At 44.8% G+C, this 18,731-nt stretch overlaps 1 protein-coding gene across 1 annotated transcript in view; it reads right to left on the reverse strand.

Annotated features, from left to right (window-relative positions):
• Positions 1 to 225, reverse strand: part of PTPRR (protein tyrosine phosphatase receptor type R) — a 195,208-nt gene extending 194,983 nt beyond the window's left edge. The window contains exon 1 of the mRNA XM_065408440.1: positions 90 to 225. Coding sequence (XP_065264512.1) covers positions 90 to 225 — 136 coding nt within the window. The remainder of the gene's footprint in view (positions 1 to 89) is intronic.
• Positions 226 to 18,731: the final 18,506 nt, after the last annotated feature.

Raw genomic sequence — 18,731 nt, forward strand, 5'->3', positions numbered from 1 at the left:
GGGGATGCTCCTCAGAGCTCCGTCCCCTGGGTAGCTCGGCAGCATTTGCCGCGCCTGCCCGGGTAACACCACCCAGCGTGGCGGCTTACCTGCCACCTGGAGATGGAGCAGCAGGCACACGACGGGGAAGCAGGCGCCTGTCCTCGGCATGGTGCTGGCCAGGAGCTGGGGCAGCAGCGATCCGGCGGCCGTGTCAGATTCTCCGCCCCATCGGGTTTTGAGCATGCCTGGGAGCTGAGCGGAGCATGCGCACGCGGCTGCCCTCACCTGCCCCTGGAATCGGCTCCCGAGGCGCGACAGTGGCGGGGGCTTAGAAACAGCGCGAGGGGCGCGAACGCAGGGGGAGGGGGGCAGAGGAGCAAAACCCGGGGAGCGGGAGGAGGATGGGCACCAAAAGGGGGTGGGCGAGGGGAGTGAAGGGGAGCACAAGCAGGCAGTGAAGGGGGGAATGGATGGGCTCCGGGGAGGTTTCCTCTCCCTGGGTGGGAGTGGGAGAAGCAATTGTCCATAAGGGGAGGGTGCAAAAGTGAAGAGATGAAGGAAGAAGGGGAGAGCCCTTAAAATCCCGCCGATTTAGCACTGTTATAGGAAAGAGCGAGAGGAGAAAGTGGGGGGATTTTTTTCTTCAATTCAAAATCTAACAGCATTGAGGATCCCCCCGCCCGCAGCTAAGCTGCAGCGTTTGCTTCTAAATCTGCAGAGATATTCAAATCTACCCAGTTCTACTAAAGCGCTCAGATGGACATGTTTGCTGCTTCACATGACTTAGCATGTCCGCAGGCTCTTCGAACTATATATATTTTTATGAATAGTTACATCGAACGCCCCCTTGCAAATTATGTAAAACCCCGCCAAAAATAAACAGTTGAAAGTGTGTGACAGAGGTCATGACTGACAGGAAATAAAACAACGTTTGTCTGGGATCCAGTCAGCTCAGTGTACTAGTTCAAACATGTTCACATTGTCAACAGAGCCTATTAAAATACATTTCTTCTCGTGGCCATCCCAATCTGCCAATCTGGATGTCAAACCTTCCCAGAAGAAGCCATAGAATTTGATTACATGAAAAAAAAGTTTAATTTTCATAGGGTGATAGGACACCCGAGATAAAACAGCCCCACAGCAAGGTCCCATTTAAAAGTTCAGTTTAAATTATAAAAAAAAAAGGCATTTAGAGACTGTGAGACTCCTAAGCCAGGCTAAACCCCGCAAGAAATGGCAAATGCTTCACCCCTGCAAATGGTCTGTCCATTGACCATCATTCGATATAGGGGAAAGTATGTTTCTGTGATCCGTTCTGTAATTAAAGCCATACATTGCAGGGTTTCCACAGTGGACAACTTTGAGAAAAGTGGGATGGGTGAAAGGGGATTCCCAATGTTACTTTTCCTTGGTTGGTTTAAACTGAGCATCAACATTTTTTGTAAAGTATCAGAGGGGTAGCCGTGTTAGTCTGAATCTGTAAAAAGCAACAGAGGGTCCTGTGGCACCTTTAAGACTAACAGAAGTATTGGGAGCATAAGCTTTCGTGGGTAAGAACCTCACTTCAGACTTGCATCTGAAAAAGTGAGGTTCTTACCCACGAAAGCTTATGCTCCCAATACTTCTGTTAGTCTTAAAGGTGCCACAGGACCCTCTGTTATTTTTTGTAAAGATTTTCCTCACATAACAGTGAGAAGAACTGAAGAATTCCTGTAGATGCTATTGTTTTTGTGGATGTACCAATCTTAATTTAGCTTCCTTGGCAACCACCACACTGCTGTTCACACATGTATCAGGCAGTTCCCTCATTTTCCTTATATCATCGTATATGGTAGAAAAAGGCTGAAATGTTAAAGGTGCTCAGCAAAGAAAGACTAAATGATTTTGCACCTCCTTTTTTGCTTCCCTTTAACTAATAAAGAAGGCCAGAGATGCATTTTGTTTACTCATTTTGTTCCCCATTTTTATATATTTTGTATTTCTAAAAAAATTCTATGGACAACTGGAGAACTAGGCAGTAAGGATTGTGGTCATTATTAGCTTGAATGGAAGCAGGGCCAGCTCCAGGCACCAGCTTAACAAGCAGGTGCTTGGGGCGGCCAAGGGAGAGGGGCGGCATGTGCGGCAATTCGGGGGCAGAAGGTCCCTCACTCCCTCTAGGAGCGAAGGACCTGCTGCCGAACTGCCGCCGCCGATCGCGGCTTCCCCCCCCCCAATTGCCGCCGCCGGTCGCGATTGTGATCGCGGCTTTTTTTTTTTTTTTTTTTGCTTGGGGCGGCAGAAATGCTGGAGCCAGCCCTGAATGGAAGGCAGTTTCACAGCCACTGGGCAATGGTCAAGAAGGGTTTCTCTGTATCTCCCAGTAGTATTGGCCATAGCATTGCCCATTTCATTGTTCATAAGGATTGCAGCTGTTTCAGATTGTATGGGCCCATTGGCAAAGCACTTATGAAATGGGCCCATCTTAATACCAGGATGTCAAACTTGATCTGAGGTTCAATAGGAAGCTGAATGACTCGAGGGATGGACTCTTGTTGGTCTATGCTGGCCAGAAGATGAGCTACTGTATCAAGCATCAGCTTGAGTTCGTTAGTGTCAAATGCTATATTTGGAAACAAAACTACAGACACTAATCAGCACTGCAAAAATGTGTGAGAGTCTCAGACAGTATATAGCCTCTTGCTCAACTGAAGATGAGAGTATGCATGTTATTCTGCTTCTACTTTTTGGGTATCCAGGATCATTGAGGATTCCAGGACAACTCTTTCACTGAGTACTTGTGACGTTCCCCTCTGGTGTTATCTGGACCGATGATCGGCTAGGTCACTCCAATCCTTGACTCTGGGAGCCAGCCTTACCCTGTGAGAACCCCCACTCCTGGTCTGTTCACGCACAGCCTCTGGCATGTAAGCTGCTCCCAGCTACTTGCAACTGAATGACACTAGCCAATATCTCCGGTCCCAGACCCAACCCTAGGAACCTCCATCTTGCAGTGTCCAGTAATGCCCGCTGACACTGCAAGCTTATATGAGTTCATCAATTTAACAAAGAAATTGATATGTACCAGGCTTGTTATCCCAAGAGGAGTCTCTGACACACTTCAAACCAAACACACTGCTTCAGGTAGAATAAACAAACAATTTTATTAACTGCAAAGATAGATTTTAAGTGAGAATAAGTCAAAGCATAACAAGTCGGATTTGGTCAAATGAAATAAAAGCAAAATGCATTCTAAGCTGATCTTAACACTTTCAATACCCTTACAAACTTAGATGCTTCTTACCACAGGCTGGCTGGTTGCCCTTCAGCCAGGCTTTCCCCTTTGATCAGCGCTTCAGTTGCTTGGTGGGGATATCTTTAGATGGAGGTGGAAGAGAGAGGAAGAGCCTGGCAAATGTTGCTCCTTTTTATCATGTTCTTTCTTCCCTCTTGGCTTCCCCCCACCCTTCAGAGTCAGGTGAGCATTACCTCATTGCAGTCCCAAACTGACCAAAGGAACGGGGGTGACTCACTCGAGAGTCCAACAGATCCTTTGTTGTAGCCTAGACCAGTGTCCTTTGTTCCTGTGAGGCTGGGCTGGGTTTGTCCCATACATGCACTGAAGAGGTGTGAACTGCCCCTCTGCTCTTGGAGAGTTTTTGCCTGAGCTTGCTTAAGGCATGAGGACACATTCTCAGCCTCATAACTATATACATGAAATTACAACCTATAACATTACTATAACCGTGATTACTATAACAACAATGCTCAGTGCATCATGAGCCTTCTGAAGACACCCGGCATGACAAACTTTGCATTGTATACCACACAATCATTTTACAAGGATGAACATGGGGGTGCTGGGTGCCCGGAGGTACAGAGCATCACAGTACTATTTTGACAAATGCTCTCTACTGAGGTACAGATTATGGTATTGGCTAATTCTTCACAATGATTTCTCCTACCCACTAGCATCACCTCATGGTAGTCTGGTGTGTCTGATTGGTTACATTCTGCTGAGAAGTCATATTTGATATTGATTAGAATAAAGGTAGTATGCTCCTAATGTTGAAAAGATCTTACTTTTATAACTTGCCACCCCAGCAAGATTGTCTTTCTTGTCTAGGAATCATTTTGTATATAAACAAGGCTTCTATTGACAACAAGGATCCTTGACCTAGAAAGACAGTCCAGGCCAAGATGATGAATGGAAAATAATATTAATCAGAGATGAGAGCATCACACTTCTGGCTAGGACAAGGAATATTTACATGGTTTCTTGGACTAGATTCAGTAGGCTATAGAAACACTGTGTGGGAATAATGAGAGAGATCGTCTATAGAGGAAAGTAAGTAGGTGAATGTACACACGGAGGCAAAGGATCATTTGAGTTGCTAGGAGAGTCGAATGAGAATTGAAGAAATAACTATATCTCTGGGATGGGATTAGTTTTGGTTATTTTGTAAATAAACATGGCATAGAAAGGCAACCATTCTAGGGAAAGGGACAGGGATTAATTTGTGTTCCAGAGATTGCACCTAGGTAAATATATTGCCTCTCTCAGAACAGAACAGCTACTGCAGTAGTATGACTCCATAGCTGGGGGCTGAATAATAACTGCAAATGCATCATACAACTGAGTAAGGCAGTAAAGGGTCACAACATTTCTAAGTTACTTCTAAGATTCTCCAATGTATACTTGACAGAACCCCCTAATATAGGAGTAGGTGGAAACAACACTTAGGTAGGGTATGTCTACACTACGAAATTAGGTCAAATTTATAGAAGCCGGTTTTATAGAAATCGGTTGTATACAGCCGATTGTGTGTGTCCCCACATAAAATGCTCTAAGTGCTCTAGTCGGCGGACCGCGTCCACAGTACCGAGGCTAGCGTCGACTTCCGGAGCATTGCACTACGGGTAGCTATCCCACAGTTCCCGCAGTCTCCGCCGCCCATTGGAATTATGGGTTGAGATCCCAATGCCTGAATGATGCAAAACAGTGTCGCGGGGGGTTCTGGGTACATGTCATCAGGCCCCTCCCCCTCTGTCAGAGCAACGGCAGACAATAGATTCGCGCCTTTTTACCTGGGTTACCTGTGCAGACAACATACCACGGCAAGCATGGAGCCTGCTCAGCTCAGCTCACCGTCACCATATGTCATCTGGGTGCCGGCAGACGTGGTACTGCATTGCTACACAGCAGCAGCAGCTAACTGCCTTTTGGCAGTAGACGGTGCAGCATGACTGGTAGCCGTGGGGCTGGCAGCCGTAGGGCTGCATTGCACCAGCCCCTTGCCTTTTGCCTTTTGGCAGTAGATGGTATATTACGACTGGTATCCATCGTCGTCATATTGCGGTTCGATCAGAGGCACCTGGGCAGACATGCTCAGTCCTATTGAACTGTCTTGACGATGATGGCTATCAGTCGTAGTATGCTATTTTCTGCCAAGCGCCCAGTATTTTCTGCTAAGCACCAAGAAGAGGCCGAGGGCGATCTGGGTGCTGGCAGACGTGGGGCTGGCAGACGTGGGACTGCATTGCTACACAGCAGCAGCCCCTTGCCTTTTGGTAGAAGATAGTATATTATGACTGGTATCCATCATCATCGTACTGCAGTGGCTATCAGTCATGCTGCACCGTCGGCTGCCAGCTTAAGATGTAAAAAATAGATTTGTTCTGTATTCATTAGCTTCCCCCTCCCTCCGTGAAATCAACGGCCTGCTAAACCCAGGCTTTTGAGTTCAATCTTTGGGGGGGGCCATTCTGTGTGACAGTTGTTTGTGTTTCTCCCTGATGCACAGCCACCTTTGTTGATTTTAATTCCCTGTACCTGTACGCCATGTTGTCACTCGCCCCTCCCTCCCTCCCTCCTTCCCCTGGTCCGTCAGATACTAGTTTCGTGCCTTTTTTCAGACCAGGCGCCATAGCTAGCACTGGGATCATGGAGCCCGCTCAGATCACCGCGGCAATTATGAGCACTATGAACACCACGCGCATTGTCCTGGAGTATATGCAGAGCCAGGACATGCCAAAGCAAAACCAGGACCAGCCGAGGAGGCGATTGCAGCGCGGCGACGAGAGTGATGAGGAAATTGACATGGACATAGACCTCTCACAAGGCACAGGCCCCAGCAATGTGGAAATCATGGTGTTACTGGGGCAGGTTCATGCCGTGGAACGCCGATTCTGGGCCCGGGAAACAAGCACAGACTGGTGGGACCGCATCGTGCTGCAGGTGTGGGACGATTCCCAGTGGCTGCGAAACTTTCGCATGCGTAAGGGCACTTTCATGGAACTTTGTGACTTGCTTTCCCCTGCCCTGAAGCGCCAGAATACCAGGATGAGAGCAGCCCTCACAGTTGAGAAGCGAGTGGCGATAGCCCTGTGGAAGCTTGCAACGCCAGACAGCTACCGGTCAGTCGGGAATCAATTTGGAGTGGGCAAATCTACTGTGGGGGCTGCTGTGATCCAAGTTGCCAGGGCAATGAAAGACCTGGTGATATCAAGGGTAGTGACTCTGGGAAACGTGCAGGATGGCTTTGCTGCAATGGGATTCCCAAACTGTGGTGGGGCCATAGACGGAACCCATATCCCTATCTTGGCACCGGAGCACCAAGCCACCGAGTACATAAACCGCAAGGGGTACTTTTCAATGCTGCTGCAAGCCCTGGTGGATCACAAGGGACGTTTCACCAACATCAACGTGGGATGGCCGGGAAAGGTACATGATGCTCGCGTCTTCAGGCACTCTGCTCTGTTTCGGAAGCTGGAGGAAGGGACTTTCTTCCCGGACCAGAAAGTAACCGTTGGGGATGTTGAAATGCCTATCGTGATCCTTGGGGACCCAGCCTACCCCTTAATGCCATGGCTCATGAAGCCGTACACAGGCAGCCTGGACAGTAGTCAGGACCTGTTCAACTACAGGCTGAGCAAGTGCCGAATGGTGGTGGAATGTGCATTTGGACGTTTAAAAGCACGCTGGCGCAGCTTACTGACTCGCTCAGACCTCAGCGAAAAGAATATCCCCATTGTTATTGCTGCTTGCTGTGCGCTCCACAATATCTGTGAGAGTAAGGGGGAGACATTTATGGTGGGGTGGGAGTTTGCGGCAAATCGCCTGGCCGCTGATTACGCGCAGCCAGACACCAGGGCAGTTAGAGGAGCACAGCAGGGCGCGGTGCGCATCAGAGAAGCTTTGAAAACGAGTTTTGTGACTGGCCAGGCTACGGCATGAAACTTCTGTTTGTTTCTCCTTGATGAACCCTCCGCCCGGTTCACTCTACTTCCCTGTAAATCAACCACCCCACCCTCCCCTCCCCCCTTCGAGCACCGCTTGCAGAGGCAATAAAGTCATTGTTACTTCACATTCATGCATTCTTTATTAATTCATCACACAACTAGGGGGATAATTGCCAAGGTAGCCCGGGATGGGTGGGGGAGGAGGGAAGGAAAAGGACACACTGCAGTTTAAAACTTTAACTCTTATTGAAGGCCAGCCTTCTGATGCTCGGGCAATCATCTGGGGTGGAGTGACTGGGTGGCCGGAGGCCCCCCCACCGTGTTCTTGGGCGTCTGGGTGAGGAGGCTATGGAACTTGGGGAGGAGGGCTGTTGGTTACACAGGGGCTGTAGCGGCGGTCTCTGCTCCTGCTGCCTTTCCTGCAGCTCAACCATACGCTGGAGCATATCAGTTTGATGCTCCAGCAGCTGGAGCATCGACTCTTGCCACCTATCATCTTCAGCCCGCAACTTGCTCTGTTCATCCCGCGATTCAGCCCGCCACCTCTCCTCTCGTTCATATTGTGCTTTTCTGTAGTCTGACATTGACTGCCTCCACGCATTCTGCTGTGCTCTGTCAGCGTGGGAGGACATCTGGAGCTCTGTGAACATATCGTCCCGCGTCCTCCGTTTTCTCTTTCTAATCTTCACTAGCCTCTGTGAAGGAGAAACATTTGCAGCTGGTGGAGGAGAAGGGAGAGGTGGTTAAAAAAGACACATTTTAGAGAACAATGGGTACACTCTTTCACGTTAAATTTTGCTGTTCACATTACACAGCACATGTGCTTTCGTTACAAGGTCGCATTTTTCCTCTTATATTGAGGGCCTGCCGGTTTGGTGTGAGAGATCACTCACGCAGTGCCAGGCAACAGATTTCGGCTTGCAGGCAGCCATGGTAAGCCACAGTCTTTTGGCTTTTTTAACCTTCTTAACATGTGGGAATGGTTTCAAACAGCAGCGCCCTCATTTCCCATATCAAGCACCCATTGGGTTGGCCATTTAAAATGGGTTTGCAATGTAAAAGGAGGGGCTGCGGTTTCCGGGTTAACATGCAGCACAAACCCAACTAACCCCACCCCACACCCAATTCTCTGGGATGATCACTTCACCCCTCCCCCCACCGCGTGGCTAACAGCGGGGAACATTTCTGTTCAGCAGAGCAGGAACGGGCACCTCTGAATGTCCCCTTAATAAAATCGCCCCATTTCAACCAGGTGACCGTGAATGATATCAGTCTCCTGCGGATAACAAAGAGCGATAAGGAATGGATGTTGTCTGCATGCCAGCAAACACCGGGACCATACGCTGCCATGCTTTGTTATGCAATGATTCCAGACTACATGCTACTGGCCTGGCGTGGTAAAGTGTCCTACCATGGCGGACGGGATAAGGCAGCCCTCCCCAGAAACCTTTTGCAAAGGCTTTGGGAGTACATGAAGGAGAGCATTCTGGAGATGTCCCTGGAGGATTTCCGCTCCATCCCCATACAAGTTAACAGACTTTTCCAGTAGCTGTACTGGCCGCGATTGCCAGGGCAAATTAATCATTAATCATTAAACACGCTTGCTTTTAAACCATGTGTAATATTTACAAAGGTACACTCACCAGAGGTCCCCTGTGTGCCCTCAGGGTCGGGAGCACGCCTTGGGTGAGTTCGGGGGTTACTGGTTCCAGGTCCAGGAAGCACTGACAAATCCGTGTTATAGAGGGGCTAACTATTTTAGGCTGGCTGCAGACTCAGGAAGACAACATATCCTTGCTGTTGGGGAAACCGGTTTCTCCACTACCTTGCTGCTGTGAGCTATCTACATTATCTCCATCCTCATCTTCCTCGTACCCCGAACCCGCTTCCCTGTGTGTTTCTCCAATGAGGGAGTCATAGCACACGGTTGGGGTAGTGGTGGCTGCACCCCCTAGAATGGCATGCAGCTCCGCGTAGAAGCGGCATGTTTGCGGCTCTGCCCCGGACCTTCCGTTTGCTTCTCTGGCTTTGTGGTAGGCTTGCCGTAGCTCCTTAATTTTCACGCGGCACTGCTGTGTGTCCCTGTTATGGCCTCTGTCCTTCATGGCCTTGGAGACCTTTTCTAATATTTTGCCATTTCGTTTACTGCTTCGGAGTTCAGCTAGCACTAATTCATCTCCCCATATGGCGAGCAGATCCCGTACCTCCCGTTCTGTCCATGCTGGAGCTCTTTTGCGATCCTGGGACTCCATCACGGTTACCTGTGCTGATGAGCTCTGCGTGGTCACCTGTGCTCTCCACGCTGAGCAAACAGGAAATGAAATTCAAACGTTCGCGGGCCTTTTCCTGTCTACCTGGCCAGTGCATCTGAGTTGAGAGTGCTGTCCAGAGCGGTCACAATGAAGCACTGTGGGATAGCTCCCGGAGCCCAATAACATCGAATTCCGTCCACACTACCCCAATTCCGACCCGCTAAGGCCGATTTTATCGCTAATCCCCTCGTCGGAGGTGGAGTAAAGAAACCGGTTTAAAGGGCCCTTTAAGTCGAAAGAAAGGGCTTCGTCGTGTGAACGTGTCCAGGCTTAATTCGATTTAACGCTGCTAAAGTCGACCTAAACTCGTAGTGTAGACCAGGCCTTACTCAGTGACCTCTGCTGTGTCCGAGAGCCTCTGAAATGCTGCAATGTTAAGAGACATGCAAAGACTCCAATAGAATGGGAGAGAGACAGAATGTAACATTCTTTTATTCTCTGAATTACTCACCCATGTCTATACATATGTGTTGATATTACTAGGCTGTTACCCAAATTTACACAAGATGTGATTTTATGCTCTAACATTTGATGTGATTTTCTTTATTTTTTCTAATGAACTTTGCTATACACCATTTGGAAGTAATTCACTCCAATCTGAAAAAGAAAGGAAAGGAGAATGAAATGGATTACGTGGTACCTGACTCAGAGCACTCTGTCACAGGCATAAGGCAAAGAACTGTCCATCCCTCAGAGGTGTTGCCAAGATGACGACTGAGTTCAGAATGGTGCAGGGAGAAAGCCAGGTAACTACAAAGGGTGAGGGGATGGAGAACAAACAAATGGGTTTAACTTTCTTCAATTGTTCTTCTTTCAGGATCTGATTTCATTCATGCATTGGGATAGCTTAGCATTTGATGTGAAGGCATATAACTGAATATCATTTGCTTAACACTGCAATTTAAATCTATGGCATCTTACAATCTTCCCAGGAGCTTGTCATAAGTGTTGAAGAGAAGGGAAGAGAAATGGAGCCTTGGAACCTGAGGCACAATTGGGAGTATTGAGAGTATTTCCTGAATACTAGATCAGAACTGTGCATTTTAAGGTGGCTAATAAACAGCCCTCTTGGAGGGAAGCACTGACAAATCCGTGTTATAGAGGGGCCAAGTATTTTTATCTTTCACCACATCAGCCACGATGGGCATGGGTCAGACTCACAGGTAGCAGCTTAGATTTTCTTCAGTCTATCTACCATTCCATCATCTAGATCAGAGGTTCTCAAACTGTGGTCTGCAGACCACCAGTGGTCCACGAGCTCCATTCAGGTTGTCCACAGATAGTTCCCTCTAAGGTGCGCACCTGGGCAGCCGCACACGAGAGAATGAAGAGCTACCCACCTAATTAGTGGAGCCACACAGGCATGGCTCTACTAATTAGTTGCCTGGACCCTGGAGAAGACACACATGTAAGGTGAGGTGGTGGCCTTGGGGGGAATAGGGCATAGGTGGGAGTGGGGTGAGAAGAGGAGGTGGGGAGAATTTGGGACATGCAGGGCTGCAGCGGCCAGAGAAAGTTGCAACTTTCCCTAGCTCCAGGACTGCAGCTGCCGGGGAGAGACGTCCCTCCTTTCCAGCCTCAGCTTGGGGGCTGCCGTGGCGGGGGAGAGAGGGAGAGACACCCCCCCCTCCTTCCCAGCCCCAGCTTGTGGGCTGCCGCAGCAGAGGAGAGAGGGAAGAGACCCCCACCCTTCCCAGCACCAGCTCAGGGGCTGCCACGGTGGTGTAGAGAGGGCACATCCATCGCATTAGAAAGGTAAGACTACTGATATTAAAATATGAGTTGTGTGCTTTTATTTGTGGAACAAAAAAAGTTAATTATTATGAAGTTTTGTTTTATATAGTGCTTTTATCCAAAGTGCTTTACAATAGTTAGCTAATGGTACAAACAACATTTGGAAAGTCTGTTGAGACCCTCAGGAATTTTCAAGTGGTCTGCAAAAAAAAAAAAAATTGAGAACCACTGATTTAGATTAAGTCTATTCTTTGTTGCATTTTCTTTTAGATCAATCTCTTCTCTACTTTAAGCTGTTCAAACCAGCAGCCAGTAAAAAACTCCTCTCCTGCAATGTTCCACTGGAGGTAGTAAGATTTATAAAGTCAGATTAGCTTGTTGCAGTTATAATATAGCCAGGAAAAATATAAGAAGATTCTGAATGTTCTTAAAAGACCTTAAGTGAATAGTTAAGCGAAGAACAAATATTTCAAATTATACATGTTTGTTCATACATTTATATTATATCAGGATAATTTAATGTGGTAGGTCATTTTATAGGATTTTCATAAGAAAAAAATATTAAATGTGCTTTTAAAGATTACATTTTAACTTATGGTTACCATGCAGCATTTCTCTAAATAAAGCAGCTAAAATTAAGATTTAAAATAAATAGGTACAATACATTCATAACTCTGGATCCTAACCTCCCATAGTAGGGGGGATTTTACTTTTGGATCCAAAATTCATGATGTGGGCTTCTGTCCACAATGAGTCAAACCAAATCCAAGCAATGCCTCCACTAATCCAGAGCTAGCATTTAGGGAAATTTGGATTCAGATCAGATTACAGATACAAACTTTGTGACTCAGGCTGATGTCTAATTTGTGTGTCAACCTCCCACGAACCACTTAAAAATATATTCCAGAATGTCTAGCACAATATTATAAATAAATATAAATATGAATCAAAATGGCCAGGATCTTACTAATAGGGGATATAATGTATTCTAAAGCAGACATTTTTTCTTTTTTTATCCAACAGATAAGAGCAAATGACATTTTAAAAACACCACCTCTCTGAGATTGGTTTAACATTCATTAATTTTTTTTGCTCTATAATCACAAAGCTTGCTTTTAATGAGAACTTTCTTGATTTGACTGAAAGAAATCACTCTAAAGAGATGTTCTATTTGTCTTCTGAATAATTTAGTTAACATACATTTGAGACAGACAATATCAGTTCCAGAGACACTGAGTTCCCATTCAAAAATTGCAGTATACTGGTGTGCATGAAAGGCAAACAAGGACAGGAACTCCTAAATTGCCAAAATCAGGCAGCAGAAGCTTCTAGCATATGAGAAGGAAACAAACCTGTGTATTCAAAATTCATCCTGACGCTATTCAGAGGCTCAGGGAGCAACAATATTATTCTTTCTTTTATTATTCTTTCTTTATTTGACTAGTCTTGGATTAATCATATGAAACATTATAGAATGTAGAGACCTTCAAATTTATCTTAAAATAATTGCCCTAGATAGACAATTGTTGGGCCTGTATTCTCCCTTGCTCCCAGAATAGACTTCTTCACTGGCTAAAGTTACAATTACATTAACATTCACTAACTATAAACTTTATACCAAAGGGGAAAAGGCTGCAGATTGCAGTTCTGGCAGTAGATTATAATTGGGAAGGGTGCATGAGGGTGAAATTATGGTAAAGACAATGATCAAATTAACAATAATCTAAATCCTCACATTAATTTACGAAGAGAGAGGGAGCTTAGATCAGGCATAACATCCTATGTGACATCACCTTACCTACAGGAAATCTTTCTATGCATGCATTCAAGGGCTGGATTCCACTGGATTTTGGTGTGGAGGCTGGAGCTGGGGACTCAATAGTTTCCATGGAATTATCCAAACTGGTCTCAAGGATATCCACACAGACATCCCATCCAATAAACTCCCACCTAAAATTATTTGAAAATAAAGAACAAAGACGCCACAGATAATGTCTTTCCAGATATAGAATAAGGTATTCTAAACATCCTCTTCAGGCACATTCTATATGGAAACAAACAACAGCATATGTATTAGTATCTTGTATACACCTTGGGTTCATTTCCCTCTATTTACTATTTTACAGCGAGCATCCAAAGCCTGTAAGCACATCAGACTCATACAAATGTGATTACAACTTTATGGAACAATTCCACTTCATTGGAATAAACAGAATAGCTCATCCAAGAAGTATTTTATACTTCCACATAAGGAGTAACTCACCCTGCAGAGAGAGCCAAATTCCATTTTAATTATGGTCCATGGGCTAATTTATAACTTTAGGATTCCATATTCCCCCCAGACCACAGCAGTGATGTCAATGGGAGGTTTGTACAAAGATCCAGGGTAGAATCTGGTCTTTATATATGTTTGAATTATTAATAATATTTGAAATTATTAATATTGACATTGGAAACCACCAAACATTAATTTAATATTAATTTCCTTTATTATATCCAAAGGCCAAATGGTATTTATACAATTGCTCTAAATATGCCTAAAAAGCCTAAATAATAGCAATTTACTACATCCAAACAATAACAAAACAGTTGCAAGTATTTGATCAAGATAGGCTAAATCTAGGGGTTCTTAGACCGATATCAGTTGGCTCCAACATGGTCAGGAAGGTATTAGCAATGAACGCTTTAAGAGTTTACTTTTTATACCCTTTAACAAACAAGCAATGTCATTGCCTATTACTGACTCAGCTAAAAACCAATTGGAAACAATTCACCCTTATTTCCAATATTAATCCATGTAGGTTTTACAACCTTCTTTCTTCCAAAAGCCCTTTCTTTCTTATCTTCTCCCCTCCACTCTTTGCTTACTAGCAGAACAGTGGGAAGATTTGGGCTTATTTCTTTGTGTCATGTTTGTGTTGTGTCTTGTTACTGCAGCTCTTTATTTTATTAGTTACTTTTGAAACCATATATCCTTCCCACACTACAAGCAATACTAATTATTCTGATAGTCCTCTTACTTGCTGATTGGGGCCTTCTATACAATATATATATTTCTTTAATTTTATACTTATCCTACAATATAGTAACAAACTCAGTGGGTAAATATGGTCCCTTTTTGGACACTGCTATTCCTGTCCCTTATTTATCTTTTGTCCCCAACTTCCTCTCTCTGGTTCTCTCTCTTCCTTGTCTTTGTGTGAGTCCTCTGTTCTTTCTTCTGTATTTCCTTCCTTGCTGCAACTCCCAGTTCCTAATCTCTCAGCCCGTTCCAGCCACTAAAACAATTAGCAATTAAATAGTGCTCAGAGTCAAGTGTTATCAATAGGCTTTAGAGCTGATACATCAATGAAATTAATGTGGGATGGGGGAGTTCACACATTTTAGGGTAACTATTTCAGGCTGGCTGCAGACTCAGGAAGACAACATTGCAATGATTACATTCCGTTCATATTTCAATGGTTTCCTTCAAAACTGTTAGGGATAGAGTCTTACTCCTTATTCTTTAAAAATGAAATCTTAGATTCTGCAGAAACTGAATTTTTATGGAGGCCACATACGTACATCAAGTGAGCTGGACTCAGATCATAGCCTGAGGTGAGATCCTGTTCCTTTGAAATCAAATGGGAGTTTTGCCTTAAATGGATGAGAGTTTCACCCCAGGTGTATGCCATCCCTGCTTTGCATGGTAGTAAAGATCCTTAATACAGACTGGTGTATGTGATACTGAAAAGCTATGATCTGTAATAGTTATGAAAAAGCATGATCTTTCATGGATAAAATGTAATCTCAGTGTAATTCATAAGTTTGTCATTACATTATATTTGGATTAACTATTAACACAAAGAATGTGATCCATTTTACATCTGTCACAGATGACAAAAAATGCATATATGGGCAATGAAAGCCATTCATTGATTTCTGAAACCCAACTACTACAGGGAGCGTTACAAGTCCATGTACTGTTGCTTTTCATTTCATGTTTAGCTCTCTCTGTGTGTGGACAAATACATATTTCCATATCTAGACAACTCCCTGTTCACATGTCTAAGATAACTGTTCATTCTATCAAGTGTCAATAAATTGGCTCATAATAAAAAAAATTATTTATACCTCAGGGGAAAAATTGCCCCCGATTAGTTTTAAGTGTATAACATAGAAAAAGGTGTTTTGATGCTAAATCTACTTCTGTACCTACTCAATGGATACCCCTTTTTGGAGGCGGAGGGAAGGGGAGAGGAGTTGAGAAGAGGTAGACAGAAGAAGAGATGGATTGACAACATAAAAGAGTGGACAGGAATGGACTTCGCGGAGACTCAAGCACTGACACACAGTCGTCAGGGATGGAGACAATTGGTTGATTGCTCATCAGTGATGGTGCCCCAACGACCAATGCGGTTATGGGAATAATGATGATGATGATTACTGAACTATTTACTTGCATAGGGTTGTATTAATAAATATGGTACCAAATTCTTTCTTCATGTTCCTAGGAGTGGGCCTAAATTTTAAAGAGTAACTGGTGATCTTGATTGCCCAAAATGAGACACCTTAAAGGGAGTTGATTTTCAGGGTGAATGTGTTCATCAGGCATCTCAGTTTTGGGACCCAAATGCTGGGGGACTGAAATCACTAGTCACTTTTGAAAAATTTAGTCCATAATATCTAAATGTACAGGACAAATATTTTCAAAAGGTTAGATTTTGAATTCTCCACTTATACTGATGAACAGTTACACACACGAGTAGTTCTATTGAAGTTCATCTGTGCAGCAGCCAGAGCTTTCCCATAGCCAGTCCAAAACTGTGGAATGAAATTCCACTGGGACTAAGAGCCACCATAGACCTTCTATTGCATGTTCAAGGTACGTTTTTTCAACTTTGCCTTCTCTAATATAAATAGGCTTGAAAGGATTAGATTTTTATCAGTAACTGTAGATTTCAACGTACAACCACAAAGTGATGAAAAATATTTCCGTTAATCATAATTGAAATTTGCAGATAGGCAAGGTAAGAAAAATGCTGGTTGAGAGTGTATTGGAGTTTGATTTAAGGGTATTTACTTTATATATTTTGCCGTGTGATGTTGACAATTTGTGTTTGATCAGTTATAAAACTATTTTTTTTGAAACGCAATGTCTTGCTAAATAATTATTGTCTGTCCTGCCCCCTCCCATTCGCTGACCCCCTCCATAATATCTCACAGCTGTGAAAATTTAAATAGCTAAAAATAAAAAAGTGATTAAAATAAACATTGATATTATTGGTCAAACTTATTTTAAAAAATTGAAATCTGTCAAACCTAAATATATGCAGTGGAGCTGTAGCCATGTCGGTCCCAGGATATAAGAGAGACAAGGTGGGTGAGGCAATATCTTTTATTAGACCAACTTCTGTTGGTCGGAGAGACAAGCTTTGAAGCCACACAGAGCTCTCCTTTAGGTATGGGAAAGGTACTCGAAGCATCACAAAACGATCACTCCATATCTGACTTATCAGTCCTCATCCTCAAAGGAAACCTGCACAGCACTTTCAATAGACGAGCCTGGGACTTTAAATTAGTAACTGCTAGACACTAAAAATCATGAACTGAACAGAGACACTGGATTTATGGTTTATTACAACAACCTGTAACCCACTAATCTCCCCCACTTTTTGTCCTATGACTGCAGAACTGTTAATGGACCATTCCATCTTAAATGGTCCCTTAGAACAGTGGTTCTCAATCTTTCCAGACTACTGTACCTCTGAAGCCTGAACCCTACCACCCGCGGCTGAAGCTTGTAACTTAGCTTTGCAGGGCCCCATGCCTCAGGATTCCCCGGGCAATTCTCCTGCTTGCCACCCCCTAATATTGGCCCTGCACTTGCGACCCCACTAAACCCATCCCGCAACCTCCCTGGGGATGTGAATCCCAAGTTGAGAAACACTGATCTAGATATTGAGTTGATGTACCCCCTGAAAGACCTCTGCCTTAGAATATGTGCTTACAACTTATGCTGAACAATTTTGCATTTAGCTGTGATGCTCGGAGTACCTTTCTGAGACCAGAAGAAGAGCTCTGTATGGCTTGAAAGCTTGTTTCTCTCACCCACAGAAGTTGTTTCAATAAAAGATATTACCTCACCTACCTTATCTCTCTAAACCTAATATAAACATACAGTACACTATACATAATATTGATTAAAAAACTGTTCAAACAATTTTCTCCTGAGGAAAGAATGAGAGAAAGAATGAATTACATCTAACAGCTGCCAGGCAGGTCACTTCATATGATTTTGGAAGGTACACAGATCTCATGGTGACATGGTTGGTGTAATGGGGTGGCACCCACCTCTTGTAAGTGCCACCTGGCCCTGTGTGTGTGTGCCTGCACTTTTTTAGTCTGCGGTGACCACTGTTGGTGGTTTTATAGGTGATTTTCAGCGACTCAGCCCTCTAGCCAAGTCACCCACACAGTCTGTGTGTGAAACATACATACCCCTTCTGGGGTATACAGTCCACCAAGGGCCTATTCCAGTACCCCTCCGGTGGTGTCTCTGTAGCCTTCCCCAGGCTCAGACTTTAAATAGTCCTGGCCCTGGTATGGGGCCATACCCCCAGAGCTTCCTCCCTGGAGACACTGCCCTTCCTGGGCTCAGTCCTTAATCAGGCCTGCAGCCCTTCTTGGCTAGCCTTCAAATAGCCCCTCAACCCTGATATGGTGCCCCCCCAGTGCTTCCTCCCTGAAGACTCTTCACCCTTTCTGGTCCCAGATGTTCTTCTATCTTCAGTCCCAGGAGCCAGCCAGGAACTCTCTCTTGTTCCCCCAATCCCTTCCAGCAACTGTCTTGGGCTCAGTTCCAGCTGCCAGTCAGAAGCTCCCTCTTGCTCCCATGGTCCCTGCTAGCAACTGATCTGTCTGTGGTCTTGCTGCTCCTTCAGCCAGCTAAGAACACAGTTCTCACTCCTCCAGCTCTAGGCAGCAACTGTCTCTAGCTCTGCAGCTCCTTTTATATAAGGCTGCTGGGCCCTGATTGGCTGCTCCTTGCAGCCTCTCTCCAACTAGCTGCTTCCCCCACAGCCACTCTAGGAAGCCTGGAGGACTTCTCTTCTGTTCCTTTCTGGGACAGGGTGTGGTAGGACCCTGAGGCCTCCAACAGGGGGCCTGTGGCCCTAAGCCACCCCCTCACAGGTGGTATAAGAACCTAAATATAATGGAATTACTAGTATGAGTAACTGTTCACCAATGAGAGGAAGGGCTTCACAATCTGGCCCCAAATCTTTAAAGAAACCACATATTCTATTAACTATAGTGAATTTAATCAGGACCATTGAGGAATTTTGTCATTGACTTAATTGGAAACAGGACTGAGCCCAGAGACTGTGATGATTCTAGCCAGTATTAATTAATTAATCATGTTTATTACAGTAGTGCCTAAGGATCAACCAGGAAGAAGACCACATTGTACTAGGCACTGTACAAACACCGACTAGAAGATTT

The sequence above is a fragment of the Emys orbicularis genome, chromosome 1 (genome assembly GCF_028017835.1).
Source record: "Emys orbicularis isolate rEmyOrb1 chromosome 1, rEmyOrb1.hap1, whole genome shotgun sequence".
Taxonomy (NCBI): Eukaryota; Metazoa; Chordata; order Testudines; family Emydidae; genus Emys; species Emys orbicularis.